The 21,339-nt window shown below is 42.8% G+C and overlaps 1 protein-coding gene across 1 annotated transcript in view; it reads left to right on the top strand.

The window, feature by feature from the left end:
- The window catches only part of LOC117814579 (spondin-1-like), a 51,002-nt gene that overhangs the window by 20,025 nt on the left and 9,638 nt on the right, over positions 1–21,339 (top strand). Inside the window, exons 4-11 of the mRNA XM_034685994.1 lie at positions 553–626; positions 4,632–4,751; positions 5,023–5,171; positions 15,128–15,192; positions 16,385–16,586; positions 18,506–18,646; positions 18,760–18,835; positions 19,517–19,699. Coding sequence (XP_034541885.1) covers positions 553–626; positions 4,632–4,751; positions 5,023–5,171; positions 15,128–15,192; positions 16,385–16,586; positions 18,506–18,646; positions 18,760–18,835; positions 19,517–19,699 — 1,010 coding nt within the window. The remainder of the gene's footprint in view (positions 1–552; positions 627–4,631; positions 4,752–5,022; positions 5,172–15,127; positions 15,193–16,384; positions 16,587–18,505; positions 18,647–18,759; positions 18,836–19,516; positions 19,700–21,339) is intronic.

Genomic DNA, 21,339 nt, shown 5'->3' with positions numbered 1-21,339 from the left:
GGTCAGAGAGAAAACAGAGTGTTCTGAGGACTGCTGAAGAAGAGGGTTTTTCAGGCAGACCAAAATCTGATTTCAAAGTGTTTTTTTGAGCATAAACTTTAAAGACATGTTTTGGGGACCTCTTAGACCAATATATATTGATGAAAAAAGCGTGATATGTCACCTTTAAGTTACATTTACAACAGATTAAAAAATGTGCAATTAATTTGCGATCAATCAAGAGTTAACCGCGGACAATTGTGCGATTAATTGCCATTAAAAATTGAATTGCTTGACAGCCTTAATTTTCATACTTTTTACATCAATTATAAACCAGTTATTAAGGAGTCATCATTAGTTCACAAGATCATTTATAAGTGTAAATAAATAAACGTATTATTTGTATATTTATACATCATTTACAGACAGTGATTCAAATGTGTAGTAAGGGTTAGTGAGTGTATTGATAGATATTTAATACAGTCTTTCCAACATTATCCACCCTTTTTACTCCTTTAGTTCACATTTCTCCTTTCTCTTCTTTTCTTAATTCCTGTCTCTCCTTCTCTCCAGGGCCAGTATCGTCCAGAAGAGAATCATTTATTTCCAAGAGGAAGGATCTCTCACCGTTCGACTGTGTGAAAAAGGTACAAGAGCAGCCCTCAGTAGTTGCATGTATCCTTAACCCCTGAAAATACTGCCATTGGTCAGTCAATGTTCAAGGTGATGAACGGATCAACTTTCATACAACCTTTAAAAAATACCACCCCAATTCCAAAAAAGTACAGACGCATCATAAAATGTTGCTACAAATAGAATTGAATGACATGACTCTGTAGTGGAAACCACACACAAACCATTGCCTGTGAACACAGTTCATCACTACATACACAAATGCAGGTTAAAGCTGTGCCATGTGAAGAGGTTATCACTTAAAAACATGATCCAAAACTGCAGGGGACTTCTCCAGACCTGTACCCGTTTGAGGTTTACTTTAACTATCTTCCTCTCCCCTTTGCTCCATTTGCACGGGGGAAGAGAGAAGAGTAAGTAAACATAGAAGAGTATGTAGAGAGATGATGGAAAGAGGACAGGGTGGGCAGAGAACAGGCCGAGAGCTGAATAGTTCATGAATAGTTAACGGTGCCATGAACCCTCTTATCCTCTACTAGAGAAAGAGCTGAACTCACCCTCTCTGTTCAGTTCATGCTTCCATCTCTGCATGTCTGAGCTTTTTTCCTTTCACAAGTCTCCTCCACTAAGTCCTCCCAGGGCACCGTCAATTCAAATACATAAACTCTTTGCTGACTGATCGACCGCAGCACTCTGTGAGGCCTCAGGTTACTGCAGACTGTCTCTCTGTGGAACAACAACACATCTACCTGCATATCCCAATCATAGCACACTTCAGGGGGCCTGACTCGAGCTTGTCTCGGAACTTGCCTCGCAGACAAACTGAATACCTGCGCTCTTTTCTTGATTACATCCTGAGTTCATCTGTTGTCTCCCACTTCCACAGGAACATTGGGTCTCATTCACTAACAAATGCATTGAAATGTTCTTAATCTTGGCATAAAATAAGTGCATATGCAAAATCACCGTCGGGTTCATGACACGTGAGTACCAGCCAATATTGTTCTTACCACCTTGCATATATTAGTGAATCAGAATCATTCTAAATCGAAAGGCGCGTGCTGCAACCTGCAATCAGCTTACTACCATGCTCTAATTCATCCATACAAGGACATCTGTTCGCTGCATCAAGTCAAGAGAGCTGAGTTGGAGAAAAACTAAGTAGCTAAAGATGACCCCAAAAGGAAAAAACAAAAGGCTTTCACCTCAGCAGAAATAGAGGTGATGGTTTCTGAGGTTGAGGCAAGAAAACCAACACTTTTCAGAGCACATCAGCAGGAGGAGTCACCATGACAAATAAAAAATGAAGCCTGTGTCTCCTGAGGTTCACACCGTGGCTCAGGTTAACAAAAAATTGTTTGATATTAAAGTGGATGCAAAAAAAAAGACTAGCAGAACGGAAAGAAGGAAGGAAACTGGAGGAGGACAAGAACCACCTGATCTGACAGCTCAAGGTGAAAGAATGCCTGAGATTATTGGAGACACCTCCATATCAGGAATATGTTCCCAAAATGAGGACTAAAGTGATGATAGTCAACCGTCGCCTAATGGTCATTTATATCATGATTGTCGATATTTTCAATTGGCTGTTTTTGTAATTAACGAGTGCAAACCAATCAGAAACAAACATGCCTTGGCCGTCAGAATCGGCTGATGAGCCGTTCGTCACACTCCTCCAACATGTTCTGACGCTCTCTGAAGATGCACTCTCTTCTAAAAGGTGACATATCATGCAAAATTGACTTTTTAATGGTTCTTTACCTGAAATATGTTTCCCTGGCATGTCTACAAACCCCCCGAGAATGAAAAAAATCCATTCTGCCCCTGTTCTGATTTCTCCACCTTTCTGTAAATGTGTGTGAAACGAGCCGTTTCAGACTTCAGTGTTTTTGTTACGTAACAACAATATCCGGTCTGTCACGGAGTCAGAGCTCGGAGCTTGTTCAGCCCATAGACTGTATAAAATAATACTGAATCCCTCCTCTGTTTTTCATTACCTGCACAAATGTGTGCTAACAAGGAGCTTAGGAGGGAGGCATGCTAGTTGTAGGCTGTCTTAATAAACACAAAGGTCGGTTTTACTCCCCACGTCTGCAGATTTGAAGATCTAGTGGATGATTTTTATTTGTCATGGATAAGTGCTAGCGCTAATTAGCATAGCCACATAGCTATATGTTCATAGCTGTAGCTGTAGCTGTAGCTGTAGCTGTAGCTGTAGCTGTAACTGTAGCTGTAGCTGTGTACCAAGACACACGTCGACATACTGACAAATAAAACAACAAGAAACACTAAATCTGTGACCAATCCTTCATAAAAGGTCCTGCTGCCTTTCTGGCAGAGGTCGGTTTTACTCCCCACGTCTGCAGATTTGAAGATCTAGTGGATGATTTTTATTTATCATGGATAAGTGCTAGCGCTAGTTAGCATAGCCACATAGCTACATGTTTGTAGCTGTGTACCAAGACACACATCTACATACTGATAAATAAAACAACAAGAAACACTAAATCTGTGACCAATCGTTCAGAAAGGTCCTGCTGCAGGCGCCTCTCCGTCAGGATCAGATTCAGAGGGTTGAAGTAACGCGATCTCTGAGCAGCCGTGTATATTCAGCCAACATGTAAACATTAGATCAACGTGCTGGAGAGCCGAGGCACACCCACTTCCTGAGGGGGCGTGGTCAGAGAGAAAACAGACTGTTCTGATGAGGAATGAAGAAGAGGGTTTTTCAGCCAGACCAAAATCTGATTTCAAAGTGTTTTTTTGAGCATAAACTTTAAAGACATGTTTTGGGGACCTCTTAGACCAATATATATTGATGAAAAAAGCGTGATATGTCCCCTTTAATGCATGGGCTGCAATGTCTTCAAGCAAGGCTAGATCTGCCATCGTTGACTTTCTTTGACATAAACTGTAATCAGTTTTGTTCACTGCATGCCCCTAAATAGGCTCCATCTAATCAACTGGTTTCGGCAACAAATGCAATAATTCATGGCTCTGTTGGTGGGAGTGGTGGACGATTTAATATAAAAATGTTGACATGTTAATGTGTACATTGCCATCATATTTGTAATTGTAAACTAAGTATTTAATTTAAGATCCAATATTCTAAGTATGATAAGGGTGAAAAGGCGTCAATTTCATGGTTATTTCATACATTTAGTCAATTCACCTTTTTGTTATTGAATTCTATTAAAGGCTTTTATCTTTTACTGAAATTAGTTTAAATATGTCATGCATTTAGTTCAAAGACTGTGTTTACATTTTACATTTTCTGAGAAAGTTGGTCGTCATCATTTGTGCGTACGCATGGTCTGAGGAAGTTCTATTTTTGTTCACCATGTAAGAACAAATTCAAGTAAGAATATATTGATGAATCCCAGATTTGTGCTTCAAACGTTCGTACGCACAGTTTAAGCACATATTCATGTACGCACTGTTAGTGAATGAGGCCCATTGTTCTGAAATGGTTGAAGTATGCAGTCTCTCACAGAGTGGTGAACCTCTTCCCATCTTTCCTTCTGAGAGACTCAGCCTCTCTGGAGAGTCCTTTTTATACCCAGTCATGTGACTAACCTGTTGATCATTAACCTCATTAGTTGGGAGATGTTCCTCCAGGTGTTTTTTAGCATTACACAACTTTTTCAGAGATTTTGATGTCCCTGTCCAAACTGGTTTTAAATCTGTTGCTTGCATCATATTTTAAGTAAGCATGTGTTTTTCATAAAGTAATAAAACTGATAGTTTTTGCACTATTTTCAATTTAACATGGAGTTTAAACAATTTGCAAACCATCAAAGTCTGTTGTTATTAACATTTTACGCTCTGTTTTTGAATCGTGGTTGTATAAAGACGACTGAGGCAGATGGACGAACAAGGAAAGTCAGTCAGATTTCCTGAATGTCTCATAGAGGAGTAGAAATGGGGAGGGACCAGTTCATAGCAAAGAGTGTGTTGAATTCATAACAAGGGGTGTGTGTGTCTCTGTGTTGTTACATTTATGACCTTTCTCCATCTAGAGCGTGTATTCGGGGCCACAGACCCTCCTGGCTTGGAATGCTGCGCTTGTGGGACGGCCAAGTACAGACTCACCTTCTACGGCAACTGGTCAGAGACGGTCCACCCAAAAGACTACCCAAGTGAGTGTCATGGGACACGCTGTTGATGTGCATTACAGACAGAGTCAGTGTATTTGATGATCCACTCCTGTGTGTATTCTGTGTTTAATATGTGACCAGGAAAGACAAACAAAGGAGAAATTTAAACCAGAAATTCATGCTAACCAGCTCATGATGAATTTCAATAATACTTGATAACAAAAACTAAAGACCTTGTGTATTCACTTCCTCGTAGACTCATTAAAACTGTGGTCCCTATAACCTAATGATCTCTGCCTTTGCTGTCTTTAAGAACGAGCCAACCACTGGTCGGCTCTGATTGGTGCGTCTCACGCCAGAAGCTATGTGTTGTGGGAATATGGAGGCTTCGCAAGTGAGGGCGTCCGACAGGTTGCTGAGTATGGATCCCCCATCAAGATGGAAGAGGAGATCCGCCAAAAGGTAGGGTTCTCTTAAAAGAGCCTGCAAAGGTTCAAAAGGTAGAGTTCTCTTAAAGGAACCTGAACAGGTTCAAAAGGTAGGGTTCTCTTAAAGGAGACTGCACAAGTTTAAAGGTAGGGTTCTCTTAAAGGAGCCTGCACAAGTTTAAAGGTAGGGTTCTCTTAAAGGAGCCTGCACAAGTTTAAAGGTAGGGTTCTCTTAAAGGAGCCTGCACAAGTTTAAAGGTAGGGTTCTCTTAAAGGAGCCTGCAAAGGTTCAAAGGTAGGGTTCTCTTAAAGGAGACTGCACAAGTTTAAAGGTAGGGTTCTCTTAAAGGAGCCTGCACAAGTTTAAAGGTAGGGTTCTCTTAAAGGAGCCTGCACAAGTTTAAAGGTAGGGTTCTCTTAAAGGAGCCTGCACAGGTTCAAAGTTAGGGTTCTCTTAAAGGAGACTGCACAAGTTTAAAGGTAGGGTTCTCTTAAAGGAGCCTGCACAAGTTTAAAGGTAGGGTTCTCTTCAAGGAGCCTGCAAATGTTCAAAAGGTAGGGTTCTCTTAAAGGAGCCTGCACATGTTCAAAGGTAGGGTTGTCTTAAAGGAGCCTGCACATGTTCAAAGGTAGGGTTCTCTTAAAGGAGCCTGCACAAGTTTAAAGGTAGGGTTCTCTTAAAGGAGCCTGCACAAGTTTAAATGTGGGGTTCTCTTAAAGGAGCCTGCACAAGTTTAAATGTAGAGTTCTCTTAAAGGAGCCTGCACAAGTTTAAAGGTAGGGTTCTCTTAAAGGAGCCTGGACAAGTTTAAATGTAGGGTTTTCTTAAAGGAGCCTGCAAAGGTTCAAAAGGTAGGGTTCTCTTAAAGGAGCCTGCACATGTTCAAAGGTAGGGTTCTCTTAAAGGAGCCTGCACATGTTCAAAGGTAGGGTTCTCTTAAAGGAGCCTGCACATGTTCAAAAGGTAGGGTTCTCTTAAAGGAGCCTGCACAGGTTCAAAAGGTAGGGTTCTCTTAAAGGAGCCTGCACATGTTCAAAGGTAGGGTTCTCTCAAAGGAGCCTGCAACGGTTCAAAAGGTAGGGTTCTCTTAAAGGAGCCTGCACATGTTCAAAGGTAGGGTTCTCTTAAAGAAGCCTGCACAGGTTTAAAGGTAGGGTTCTCTTATAGGAGCCTGCACAGGTTCAAAGGTAGGGTTCTCTTAAAGGAGCCTGCAAAGGTTCAAAAGATAGGGTTCTCTTAAAGGAGCCTGCACATGTTCAAAGGTAGGGTTCTCTTAAAGGAGCCTGCGACGGTTCAAAAGGTAGGGTTCTCTTAAAGGAGCCTGACATGTTCAAAGGTAGGGTTCTCTTAGAGGAGCCTGCAAAGGTTCAAAAGTAGGGTTCTCTCAAAGGAGCCTGCAACGGTTCAAAAGGTAGGGTTGTCTTAAAGGAGCCTGCACATGTTCAAAGATAGGGTTCTCTTAAAGAAGCCTGCACAGGTTCAAAAGGTAGGGTTCTCTTAAAGGAGCCTGCACATGTTCAAAAGGTAGGGTTCTCTTATAGGAGCCTGCACAAGTTGTAAGGTAGGGTTCTCTTAAAGGAGCCTGCACAAGTTTTAAGGTAGGGTTCTCTTCAAGGAGCCTGCACAAGTTTAAAGATAGGGTTCTCTTCAAGGAGCCTGCACAGGTTCTCTGTCACTGTTTCCCCTTAAAGCAGAACTATTGTCATGTATGTCTCTACATATGTTCTGACACTCATATTAAACTTAATATGGACGTGATGTAATTGACATTGGTAATGTAGTTAATTTCAAGGCACAAGAAAATACAGCAAGCACACACACACACACACACACACACACACACACACACACACACACACACACACACACACACACTGAAAACAGATGCCATTCAAATACCTTTCAGTGGAAAACATCATTGTTGATGTTGACTGGGGGTAAATTCTCCTACTGCAGCTCTCTTTCAGGCGGGCCCTGAAAGTGTGCCACATCCATTAACTGAGGAAGAGGAGTGTTTTGTTTGTGTGCTGTCAGGTTAGCGTGTGCCTGTCAGTTTAGGTTTGGGCTGTAAGAGGCTGACAGACAGGCCTGACCTCTCTCTTGACTGGCTCTGTTAGTTTGTGGGAAAATAGACCATGACCAAACTTCAGCCTGGTTCATAGCAGAATGTGACGGCTTCATTGTGGACTGTAGAAAGGTATTTGGACACTTGATCTGTATAGTTGTGTTTTCTTAGTGTACACTGTGCACCTGAATGAGAGTGTACAGTTTAAAAAAGAAAATGTAAGAAGGAGACTAATATTCTATTATTATTTAGGGGTTTGGGAAGCATTATAGACCCAGGGGTCTAATTGTACTAAGAGGTAGAGTCAAATATGTTCCAATGAGTGGTGCCGTACTCATCTCTTCAGTCTCGAGTCATCTAAAGTCCAGGTTTGATAAAGAGCAGACATGGGTCAGTAATCCCTGTCTTAGCTGAGAATCCCAACCATCCAGAGGAGCAATCAGCTGTGGTGATATGTGGACAAAGCCTTAAAATCAACCTCTCTAGCCCAGCACTGACCTGTGCTCTGAATCTAACATGGGTCTCAGTCAAGCAAAGGCAGACTCACTAGTAATTATGGGTTTCAGTGGTGAGCTCAAGGGAGGAGGGGACTCAACAGGGCTTTTATTCTTATACTAGCTCATCCAGAAGAACCCTCTGCTTCATTAGAGACCTTTATGTATTACACAGATTAAAACTTTACATTAAAGTTATTGTATGCAAAGTGCTTTGTAGTTTGATCTGCCTCTGGTTTACATTGGTACCAATATTTCACATTGCCATTGACCCTGCACACAAGAACCTTGCTTTTAAGGGTAGTACCCACTATCTCGAGTGTGTCCTCCAACCACAGGTGGTCTATGATTTGGATGAGCAGCCAAAGGTCTCTTTACCTCATGGAAAAAAAGTACACTGCTGAGTGTGTATGCCCTGCCTTACCCATGGCCAAGTATGCAGCTCTGTGTATGTCCCCCACTAAGTTCATGTCCCCCACTAGAGATGGGATGAGAGAAAGGGCTGTCACTCATGTTGATAGAACCATGGCAGTCATCCAAACATTTAGTAAACTGAAATAATTCAGCCCCTGTTTGCAGTGACATCCCTACATGTAAAGGACCTGCTGTCTCATCACCAGTTAATGTGTGTGGAGTCAGTTTGGAGGAAGTTTATTTTAGCCGTTAACACCAGTATTGATCCAAGCCTGAACCACAGCAAAGTGTGAAAGAGAATTACAGGCTGTTCCCCTTCCTGCTTGAAGTTTACTCCAGAGGACAAATGTTCCAGCTCCTGTCCAGCAGACACCTCCATCCCCTGCATGAGACAAGCACAGGCCTAACACATCGTACCCAGTGAAGGGTGTGCAGGGAAACCAAGGGTCCATCTGACTGTGTGTTAGGGGGGTGCTCCTCATAAAAGCAAGACACTGTCCTGCCCCCCCTTGGTTTTAAAAGTTACACTGCACATCCAGCCTAATGGGGCTTATTTTCATGAAGTTGCAGGTCCTCTTCATGGGCTCTGTTAAAGGGATTGTCTGTCCAGGACATTTCTGCTGAAGGATGGCTTGGCATTGCTGCACACTTTTCTAAAACTGCATGGGTCAGATAAGGCCAGCCTTTGCGAAAGTAGTGCTTAAAGCAAAGATTAGATTAGATTAGATTCAAAGGGGATCAATACCCAGTTCTTTGAGTACTGAGTGCTTTTTCACCAGTACTTCCTTCCTTGAACAGAGAGGGTTTACATTTGTGTCCCCCTTTGTTCTGTGAGAAAAAGTGAATATTCCAAATATATTTTAAGACAATAACTTGCAGGGTTAAATGTTGAATTACTGCTTCATGGATTACTTTGCAACAGGATGATATGATGATATCCAGCCTGGTTTTGTAAGTTTAACTTGGATGATATGCCGTTCAATGAAGGCGAATAGATTTGCATAGCACCAGACGTGGCCTGACATGCTTAGACTTGCAGAAGAATGTGTAATTATTCTAACTTTGACAGGCTCAGTGCAGATCAGTTCACAGCTCAGCACACACAGCACATCACTGCACAGCGAAAAGAAGATCATTCAGTAGATTTTGTTGGTCTTAATGTTTCTCAAAGTGAATCCTGTAGGCCACTTTAGAGTGGTTTACCCATACTTGCTTGATATCAATAGTTCTCTGGTGATTTCAGTGGTTTTATATTGTGTTTACAACCCCAATTCCAATGAAGTTAGGATGTTGTGTAACACGTAAATAAAAACAGAATACAATGATTTGCGAATCCCTTTCAACAAAGACAAGATATTTAATGTTCAAACTGATAAACTTTATTGTTTTTTGCAAATATTCTCTCATTTTGAATTTGATGCCTGCAACATGGTCCAAAAAAGCTGGAACAGGGTCATGTTTACCTCTGTGTTACATCACCTTTCCTTTTAACAACACTCAAGAAGCGTTTGGGAACTGAGGACACTGATTGTTGAAGCTGTGGAGGTGGAATTATTTCCCATTCTTGCTTGATGTACAACTTCAGTTGCTCAACAGTCCGGGGTCTCCGTTTTGCACTTCATAATGCGCCACACATTTTCAATGGGAGACAGGTCTGGACTGCTGGCAGGCCAGACTAGTACCCACACTGTTTTACTATGAAGCCACACTGTTGTAACACGTGCAGAATGTGGCTTGGCAGTGTCTTGCTGAAATAAGCAGGGACCTACCTAAAAAAGACGTTGCTTGGATGGCAGCATATGTTGCTCCAAAACCTGTATGTACCTTTCAGCATTAATGGAGCCTTCACAGATTTACCCATGCCATGGGCTCTAATACACCCCCATACCATCACAGATGTGCAAGTTACCCATGCCATGGGCTCTAACACACCCCCACACCATCACAGATGTGCAAGTTACCCATGCCATGGGCACTAACACCCCCATACCATCACAGATGCTGGCCTTTTAACTTAGCGCTGATAACAATCTGGATGGTTCTTTTCCTCTTCGGCCTGGAGGACACGACGTCCATGATTTCCATGAACAATTTGAAATGTGGACTCATCAGACCACAGCACACTTTTCCACTCTGCATCAGTCCATCTCAGATCAGCTCGGGCCTAAAGAAGCCGGCAGCGTTTCTGAGTGTTGTTGATATATGGCTTTCTCTTTGCATGGTAGAGTTTTAATGCATTTGTAGATGTAGTGACAAACTGTGTTAGCTGACAATGGTTTTTTGAAGTGTCCTTTACACAGTGATGCCGGTTTTTAATGCAGTGCTGCCTGAGGGATCCAAGGTCACGCTAAGTCAATGTTGGTTTTTGGCCTTGCCGCTTACGTGCAGAGATTTCTCCAGATCCTCTGAATCTTTTGATGATATTAGTGATCTTGCATTATGGACCGCAGATGATGAAATCCCTAAATTCTTTGTAATTGTACGTTGAGAAACGTTGTTCTTAAACTGTTGGACTATTTGCTCACGCAGTTGTTCACAAAGTGGTGAACCTTGCCCCACCCTTGCTTGTGAACAACTGAGCCTTTAGTGGATGCTCCTTTTATACCCAAACATGACACTCACCTGTTTCCAGTTAACCTGTTCACCTGTGGAAGGTTCCAAACAGGTGTTTTTTGAGCATTCCTCTACTCTCCCAGACTTTTGTTTCCCCTGTTCTCAGCTTTTCTGAACGTGTAGCAGGCATCAAATTCAAAATGAGAGAATATTTGCTAAAAACAATAAAATGTATCAGTTTGAACATTAAATATCTAGTCAATTGAATATAGGCTGAAAAATCAAATCACTGTATTCTGTTTTTATTTACATTTAACACCACGTCCAAACTTCATTGGAATTAGGGTTGTACTTGAATACCTCACTTTCAGTTAATAAGACCTGTTTTTCTTAAAGAAGTTTTTTGTATCCATATAATTAACATTATTCCTATTTACCCTCAACAAGAGCAAGTTAGTACAATATTTATTATTATTAATTTGATTTATTTATTATTTTTCTTTTACTTACACATTTTGGTTTATGAGGGATAAACAATATTGAAATATATATTTTTTTGTCATTATCACCCAGCCCTATAGGATATATAACAACTCCACTCCTTACCCAGGCAGATATAGTTGTCTCATTTTAAATGAAGCTGTCAGCAGGTTAAAAATAGACAGAGGAGACAGATCTATGTCATTGTTTCCCAACAGAACTCAGAGCTTATTTTTGTCACCACTCTTTAAACTCACTGAAAACAGAACACGGTGCATCGTATTATCTACCTTGAAGTGTCACCTCAGCTCTGTAAATGCAGAGGAAAATCTTGACTACTTAATAGTTATTCCTGTCACTTTTAAATGCTTGCAGCCAGCTATCAGCAGCAGGATCAGACAGACGTGTATAATCTGTATCATCTTTTACGGTGGCAGAGCTTGAGTCTTGGCTCAGTGTCATGTTGAATGCATTCTCTGCCTCCATGTGTTTTCACAGCCTGAATCTGGAGTGTACCTGAGCTGGCTTGCTTCAGGGTGCAGTGATCTTCTTCTTCAGCTGGGTTTTCTTCTTTTTATGCATGCATTGCTCAGTAGTTGCTTGAGGCACTGCCTGTCATGGCTACAACTGTTGTGAAAAGCTATTTGACTTGCATTCTTTTGTGTGGGAGCTTAGCGTGTTTAAAAAAAGTCAACAGCTCTTAAAGCTGTAGAGAACAGTCCTTAGTAGATCTGTGTGGACAGGGAGACGGAGGAGGCAGGAGTTAAAGGTTTGACTCACAGCTACTGATTCTTCCTTCTAATTTGGCCCTGAGCGAGTGTGGGAAGTTCATCAAATATTAATGGAAACCATCTTTTAGATACTCACATTGGTGTAATCATACCCATGTTGGCTATTTCTTTTTTAAATGATTGTTCTATTGGTAACAGGGACGTTATTCCAGGTTTTATGACCCAGATAAATCATGGATATCCTTAAACATATTAAAACAATGGGCGTTATTAGAGGAGTCATTTGAAATAATGATATTAGGGTTGAGGTTGATTTTAAATAGACTGCACTGAGTCATGATAGCTGTTTGTGTGTATTTACCATAGACTGTATTAATAACAGACGTAGTATCTGTGACGTCAGCCATCTGTTCCTGAGCGCTGTTTTGAAGCCAATCACCAGTGGCAGCCATATTGGAAATGTTGAGCTCAACCAAACTTAGTGTGAGGTAAAGAGGCGGGGTTTGAGCCTCCTAGCCAACAGCTATGTGTTCCCGCCTGTCAGTCAAGTCAGTCATGTCCTTATTTGGGTAAAACTCATAATCTTAATATCTTCTGAACTGTCGTGTTAGAAATAAATTCACCCCCGTACAGTGTGTGCTGATAGAGAGATTAGCTACGTAGGGCCAAGCCGTTTTTTGAACCGGGCTGTAAACATGTTTATTTCTGCTGTAAAGATCGTCTTCTTTGAATGGGTGTGTTGAGCCGCATTTTGTAATAACGGTGCATTTTGTAATAAACGTCCAAAATGTAAAAACTTTTTCATTTCATTTTGTAATAAAGCCGCATTTTGTAATAATCTTCTCAAAATGTAATAACTTATTACATAATGCGGCAAAATTTATTACAAAATGCGTTGGGGCAGTTTATTACAAAATGCGGCTTATTAGAAAATGAAATGAAAAAGTTATTACATTTTGGACGTTTATTACAAAATGCACCGTTATTACAAAATGCGGCTCAACAGGGTGTGTATGTGGTTTCCTGTGTTTCTGCAGCCAGCCTCTAGTGGACGCTCGATGAACTGCAGTTTTTAACACTTCCGCATAGGCTTCATATTTTGAGGCCGGAGGTTGCTGCTTGGTATTTACAGGCTCTGGTGCACTGTAATGTGCAATAAGAAATTAGCCGCCAGCCAACAGCTCAGCTAATATAGTTTGAAACGGTTTTGATTAGCGTCTTAGTTCTGGCCCTCATGTCCTCAGGTAGCTTGTTTCCTAGCTGGGGATAGCTGAAGTTAAGATGTCCTTATTGATTAGGTCAAAAAGTCTCACTGTAGCTTATTCTACGCAGAAGCTCATGCACATATAGCCCGGTGTACACTTCCTCCAAAAAATGTAACTATGCATCGCATCAATGCGGACTGGAAGCGTTGTGATTTGTCCGCCGCGAAGCACCGTTTTTCTTACATTAGGATCATGTAAGGAATCGGCGTACATCTCTCACAGCAGCCTTTGAGTGAGTGGAGCGATATTTTGTCCCTAATCAGCAGCAAAAAGACCAAGAGGAACCAAGAGGAACCAACACACTGCAGTTCATGTTGATCAGGGAATAATTCAGCTGTGGCTTCATTCAGCCACGTCTGCATGTTTGGAAAACTCTTTAATGCTTATTGTGCAGACGTCCTGCAGACTGTTGGTGATCCCCCCTCTTAATGCAGTAAAATGAAGTTATACCTCCTGTTTACAAACATCTATCAAACACTGAAGTTTGTTCTCTCCCCTCCTCCACCTCACGCACTCAGATCAGCAGGGGGCGGAGCTAACGCGGACAGACAGGCTTCTTTCTCATGCCCGTATCAGCTTAATGTTGAGGCGAGTGCTTCACGAAACAGGAAAAGCTAGTCACAACTTGTTATTGTACACCCGGATGATAAATGTCATCCAACCCTGAGGATCTCACGCTGTCTGAGCTGTGGGGGGTCTGAACGGATCATGGTCCAGCTGTGATCCTCTGCAGAAACAAAAGACAAGGCACATGTGCATCTCAAGGTCTCTCGGTTTCTAATGGACACCTTCCAGATCAAATACTGCTGAGGGATTTACTTTCCTCTCTCTGCAGACATTTCCTCATCACAAATCTATAAATGATCTTTAAATTACTTTGAAACATTACTAGTGTGTAGCCAGGAAGATTTGATGTGACCTCATTAGGAGTGTGCGATATATCGTCTAAGGTAGTATCTTAATGGTTGTTTTAATCAGACATTGATGTTAATACCTCACCTGTTTAATGTCCTCCTGCTGCAATGGAAACGATCCCCGCACTCCAAGTCACAACCAAGAAACACATTGTATCAATAAAGATCCACAGATTACATCAAATCTACAAAGACTGCATGCTCTTGCTCAAGTGGTCTGTAATCAACCTTACCATGTAAGAGCAGAGAAATGTTGTTACATGAAGTGGCAGAGTCCTATGGGGCGCTGTTTGTAAAGTTGTGCCCACTGAAATTAACAGCAACAGTTCTCCACATTTAGCTCCAAAACGTCATAAAAATGTAGAGTGAATTTTTAAAAGTCACTTTTTTAATCACATTTAGAGGAATATTTGTGATCTTCTTCACATTTGATTTAGCTGTGAAAAATATATTAAGTTAAAATCATTGTTAAATCCAACTGCTAAATCCAAATATAAATGTTAATGTTTAATCTAAATATAATGTTAAATGTTAAATCTAAATCTAAAAATGACAGACTACAGACAGACTACTGAGGTATAAGTACAAGCCCATTTTCTCCCTAAATGCACCACAGAACGCCACAGGAAGTCATTCCTGCCTGTGGCCATCAGACTGTACAACTCCTCCCTCTGATCACTGAACAATAACCTGTACTCTGTGTAATAACCGTACAATACACCTGCAATACACTGTGCAATATCCCTGCCACTTTAACTTCATGTATATATCACCTTCATTCAGAGTGCTTTTGCATATACTTTATTATTATCATTTTATCTCACTTTATTTTATTTATTTCATTTTATTATATTTTATTTGACCTTTATTCTATTTTATTTGATCTTTATTTTATTTAATTGTATTTGTATCTTATTTTATTCCTTCTTCTATCAATATCTAACTTCCTTACATACTGTTTGTAAGAGCTCTGTAATGACTGAATTTCCCTCCCGTGATAAATAAAGTATTTCTGATTCTGATTAGTATGTACATTCACTCAGTGACAGGTGTCCATGTGTTTCTGTCTGCAGGGAGATGAAGTGCTGACTGTTATTAAAACCAAAGCCCAGTGGCCGGCATTTCAGCCCCTCAACATGTAAGTATCACTGTTTCACTGAATCACATGCACACACACACACACACACACACACACACACACACACACACACACACACACACACACACACACACACACACATGCACACAGACACACACACACACACAAGCACACAAGCACAGACACACACACAAGCACATGCACGCCCTCAAACACACGCGCAAGCATACACACACACACACACACACACACACACACACACACACACACACACAAAAGCACACACATGCGCACACACACACAAGCACATGCACGCCCACAAACAAACACATACGCACCCGCGTGCACACACTAACACACAGACACAAACATGCACGCACACACACAAACACAAACCTGCACATGCACACACACACAAGCACATGCACACACACACACACACACACACACACACACACACACACACACACACACATGCACACACACACAAGCACACAAGCACAGACACACACACATGCACACAGACACACACACACACACAAGCACACAAGCACAGACACACACACAAGCACACACACACACACACACACACATGCACACACACATGCACACAGACACACACACACACACACAAGCACACAAGCACAGACACACACACAAGCACAGACACACACACAAGCACACACACACACACACACACAAAAGCACACACATGCGCACACACACACACACACACAAAAGCACACACATGCGCACACACACACAAGCACATGCACGCCCACAAACAAACACAAACCTACACACACAAGCACATGCACACACACAAACACAAGCACATGCACACACAGACACAAGCACATGCACACACACACACAAGCACATGCACGCCAACACACAAACACATACGCACCCGCGTGCACATACCAACACACAGACAGCAACATGCACGCACACACACACACACAAACCTTACACACACAAGCACATGCACACACACACACACAAGCACACACAGACACAAGCACATGCACACACAGACACAAGCACATGCACGCCAACACACAAACACATACGCACCCGCGTGCACATACCAACACACAGACACAAACATGCACGCACACACACACACACAAACCTACACACACAAGCACATGCACACACACACACACACACACACACACACACATGATGTTAATGTGTTATGTTCTCCTCTATAACTCTCTGTGGTCAGGCGCTCAGCTCCATCAGCAGAGTTTTCTGTGGACCGGACCCGTCACCTGATGTCCTTCCTCAGTATGCTCGGGCCGAGTCCAGACTGGAACGTGGGGCTGTCTGGGGAGAACCTCTGCACCAAGGAGTGTGGCTGGGTCCACAGGCTTGTGACAGACCTCATTCCCTGGGATGCAGGGACCGATGATGGTGTTACATACGAGGTGATGTAATCAGTAATACAAGCCTGACCTGCTCACCTGACCTGTGTCAGGTGTAGGCGTAGGTTTTTCACAATGAGCTATTGATTAAATTTGCTTTAGTATTAACATTCATAACTAAATAATCTACTTCGATGGAATCGGAGGTTGCATACTTCGTAACTGTGCCGAACAGTTAGTGGACATCTTCTGTTTTATATTTTGAATGTCCCTTGATCTCCACCGTGTCCCAAAAGTGTGGATAATTCAATTATTGTCCCGGTGCCAAAAAACAAAAGCCCATCTTCCTTGAATGACTTCAGGCCCATGGCACTCACCTCCCTCGTCATGAAAACATTGGAGCGCATTGTGAGGGTCGAACTTATAGAGGATGTCGAGGCAGACCTGGATCCACTGCAGTTTGCCTATAGGGCACGCAGGGGCGTTGAGGATGCTCTGAGCACTTAACTTAATTTTACTGTGTCACACCTTGAGGGGGCAAATTCTTTCGTACGTCTTCTTTTTATTGATCTTTCGTCTGCTTTTAACTGTATCCAGCCACATATTCTAGCACAGAGACTGCAGAGCAATCACATGATCAACCCCGGCCTCATTTGTTGGTGACTGGATTTTTTAACTGTTTGACCACAACGGGTCAGGGTCAATGGAGTTTAATCACATGTTCTTTTATCATCCACCAGTTCACCTCAGGGTTGTGTTTTATCCTTGCTTTTATTTGTTTTATATACAAACATACAGGACACCACATTATCAAGTTTGCTGATGATTCTGTGATTGTCTCCCTGCTTGACAATAACAGCTCAGATCATGGCCCTGTGGGGGCAGAATTTGCACAATGGTGTAAAAACTCTTTTCTGATGATCAACTCTGGAAAAACAAAAGAGCTGGTCATGGATTTTAAGAAGACCCCCGCTGCCTTCTCCCATTTTTATTGATAATCAAGTAGTGGAGATTGTGAACTGGCACAAAATCTCAGCACTTTTATCAATAATAAACTTACATTCGAGCATCAGGTTGACCCTGTTTGCAAAAAGGCTCATCAAAGAATGTGTTTTTATCATTAACTCAGGGGTTTTAACGTCAACAAGACTTTTATGCAGATGTTTCTATTGAATCTCTTCTTTTTTTTTTTTTTTTTTTTTTCTCTTCTTTTTCTCTTGTCTGCATATATATTTCTGGTTTGTGTCATGTTTGTCACAAACTGTCAAATATTCATGCAATTTATTCTTGCAGCAAAAGAAAAGAAAGAAAACCTTTTTCTTCTGTGCTTGTGACTGTGTGCATGCAACCATCACCATCCCTCTTAGAACTCTGGCCTATCTTTTATTGGCAGCTAATATCATGTTCTGTAAAAGAGGGCGTGCACACCTAGGTGGACCAAAAAAAAAATTAAATAAGAGAAAGTAAAAGAAAGATTACATAAGGATATACAAAGGGACAGGGAGAGAGAAGGAGAGAGAGACCTAACACACTTAGATGGATTTTATTGAATCTCTTTTAACTTTCTCACTGGTTTGCTGGTACGGGTCAACAAGTTTGAAAAGTAAAAAGAGACTTCAGGATATTGTAAAGATATGCAGCAGGGTTGCGGGCACACCCCTGGGCACACCCCAGAGCCTGGTCAATCGTGGCTGACCCGTGCCATCCTCTCTTTAGTGAGTTTCACCGGCTTCCCTCAGGCTGCAGATTCGAATAGGAAGAGAAACTCTTGTCCCGGTAGCAACTGGCCTGCTTAATGATGCCACATAACACTATTATCTTTATGTTGTTACTGTTTTAAATGTTTTAATGTTGTGGTGTCATTTATTGTACTCTTTTGTTTATCTGTCACCGCTGACTGAAAAACAAATTGCCCCCCGGGTATAATGAAGAAACCTTGAACCTATTTGTTTATAAACCTCTTCTTTATTTTCCTCTTACAGTCGCCAAACAAACCCACCATCCCTCAGGGGAAGATCCGCCCCTTGACCAGTTTGGACCACATCCAGAGCCCGTTCTACGATCCTGAGGGGGGCGCCATCACCTCACTAGCAAGGGTGGTTTTAGAACGCATCGCTAGAAAGGTATGATATGATGTACAGCAAGATGTGTGTGTGTGTGTGTTTGTGTGTGTGTGTGTGTGTGCGTGTGTGTGTGTGTGTGCTGTAAGTGACTCTGGGTTTCCCTATGTGTGCAGGGGGAGCAGTGTAATGTGGTGCCAGACACCATTGATGACATTGTTGCTGATATCGGTCAGGATGAGAGGGAAGAAGGTACATCACATGAACGCTTGCATACACCATGTTTGATCACACTTCTTCATGAACACTACATCAGGATGCGATAGATTTCCTTCAAAGGCTCGATGGAGTTCTCAAATATTTCCTCAGATTTCATGATAACACATTCCTTCAATCTCTTGTGACCTTCCTGCTTCTTCGTGTTTGCAAAACATTCAGTCTTCCCGTGATGACAGCCCGGGTGTTGTGATAGTATCAGTGCTCCAGTACATTTTATCTGGGAGTGCAAAAGGATCCAGCTGCTTTGACATCAGATGTCCATTGAAAATGTTTCAGGAGATGAAAACATCAAACTGAAATGCTTCCACATGTAACAGCTGCTGGAGCATCCACAGTTTTAAAATCTCTGTTCATCACTACCGGTGTCGACCATTTTAGCTGAGGCCTGGGCATGCACAGGATGATGGTCTCTGTAGTTCCCACGTTACTCTAGTGCTTCGTGGCTAAAACAAAGCTAGAAGACCTGCCGTTTCATAGGGGTAAAGTTCAGAGGCGGAATCACACTTTTTGTTCTTGCAAAACGTGAGAAATTGAGAATACCGTTGCATCCCCACTGACCATGTTATCCCACTCAATCACTGAATGAGTCAAAGATGAAATGAAAACTATTGTTTTTGCTCCTTTTCTAAAGATTACTGCACATTTCTTTTGTAGATGACACCCCAGAGACATGTATCTACTCAGCCTGGTCCCCGTGGTCCTCTTGCAGCAGTGCGACCTGTGAGAAAGGACGCAGAATGAGGCAGAGGATGCTGAAGGCCCAGCTGGACCTTAGTGTGCCATGTCCACACACTCAAGACTTCCAGCCATGCATGGGACCAGGGTGCAGTATGGAAGGTAAAAACGAATACAGGGTGGGGATCCCTGCACCTACAGGGGATGCATCGTGAGGGAGGTTATTTACACTTACAGCCAAATTCCACCAGATCCGTCTCTGATCCGTCACAGCACCAGATCTGATAGGTTTCTATTCTAGTCAATGTGTTAACTTCCACTGGATCTGCTCCGTTGCGTTCTGGCTGCGTCTCTGATCCGGCAGGTCGGAGTCCTCCGGATCAGATACACAAGACTTCTATTTTTGTTGGATGCCGGAGCACGACGCATCAATCTCAACAGAGCAGATGGAGCAGGACAGGAAGTCAGGTTTCACCAAAACAAAATGAAAACATCCGGTTAATTTTCAGAATAAAACACTCTGTGTTATCACCAGATCGTATTTCACTTAACTACAACAACAAACCAAAGTCATGATGAGTGGAGCCAGGCCTGGAGTCAACAGGTCAGAGGTTTTCAGAGGACCAGAAAGACAACATGGATGAGGAGAGGAGGAGGAGGAGAATCCTTGATTCAGTGATTACTGCAGGAAAACCTCGGTCACATGACTCCAGCTGTCCGGCGGTCCTGCTCCGTGCTGCGTTCTGAAAACACAACTGGTGGGTGTTGACGAACGAGAGAGCACGGAGCCGGATCGGAGACGGGCTGGACACTGATCTGGTGGAAGTCATGTGTTATTACAAGTGGATTTGAAGTGAATTACTTTTTTTTTTTTTTTTTTTCTTTCTCTTGTCTGCATATATATTTCTGGTTTGTGTCATGTTTGTCACAAACTGTCAAATATTAATGCAATTTATTCTTGCAGCAAAAGAAAAGAAAGAAAACCTTTTTCTTCTGTGCTTGTGACTGTGTGCATGCAACCATCACCATCCCTCTTAGAACTCTGGCCTATCTTTTATTGACCGCTAATATCATGTTCTGTAAAAGAGGGCGTGCACACCTAGGTGGGCCAAAAAAAAAAAAAAAAGAAAGTAAAAGAAAGATTACATAAGGATATACAAAGGGACAGGGAAAGAGAAGGAGAGAGAGACCTAAGACACTTAGATGGAGAGGGACCATCTCACCATGACGCCAAAAAACCTCTGTGGGGTGATACTAATGATTAAGCAACCCTTAGTGTCCACAATCATTACTGAAGCTTGGGTCGCAGAGGGTTGCCCCCGTGCTGTGTTCTATTTGTGTAACAAGACCACCACTGGTGCAGATGAAACCACTTAGGTCAGATCAGCCGAGCGGTTCAGCCCAGCACCTGGGCCGCGAGAGCAGTCAGACCGAAGGACCCAACGCACCGCGGGAGACCACGGCCAGGGGACAAGCCAAGGACCCAGACCGGAAGCAAACAGGTAACGCCGGAGCACCCAGGGCGACCCCCAGGTCACCCAGCAGGAGGAAAGGGGGGCGAGGGGGGAGAGATCCCACAGCCCCGCCAAGGAACACCTCCACAACACCGCCCCCACAGCCCCCCAAGACAGAGCCAAAGGAGCCACCAGGGCCAAGGGGGCCCAGCACCAGGAGCAGACAGCCAGGCAGCGGGGACCAGAGCCCAGGACCAGAGCCCGCCAACCGGCGCGCCAGAGTGGGGGAGGGCCAATCCCCCCCCAGCCGGCCCGACCACTCCCCCCCAGCCACGCCCCCCACCCGAC

This window comes from Notolabrus celidotus, chromosome 6, assembly GCF_009762535.1.
Source record: "Notolabrus celidotus isolate fNotCel1 chromosome 6, fNotCel1.pri, whole genome shotgun sequence".
Classification (NCBI taxonomy): domain Eukaryota; kingdom Metazoa; phylum Chordata; class Actinopteri; order Labriformes; family Labridae; genus Notolabrus; species Notolabrus celidotus.
This window is presented reverse-complemented; position numbering and strand designations above follow the sequence as displayed.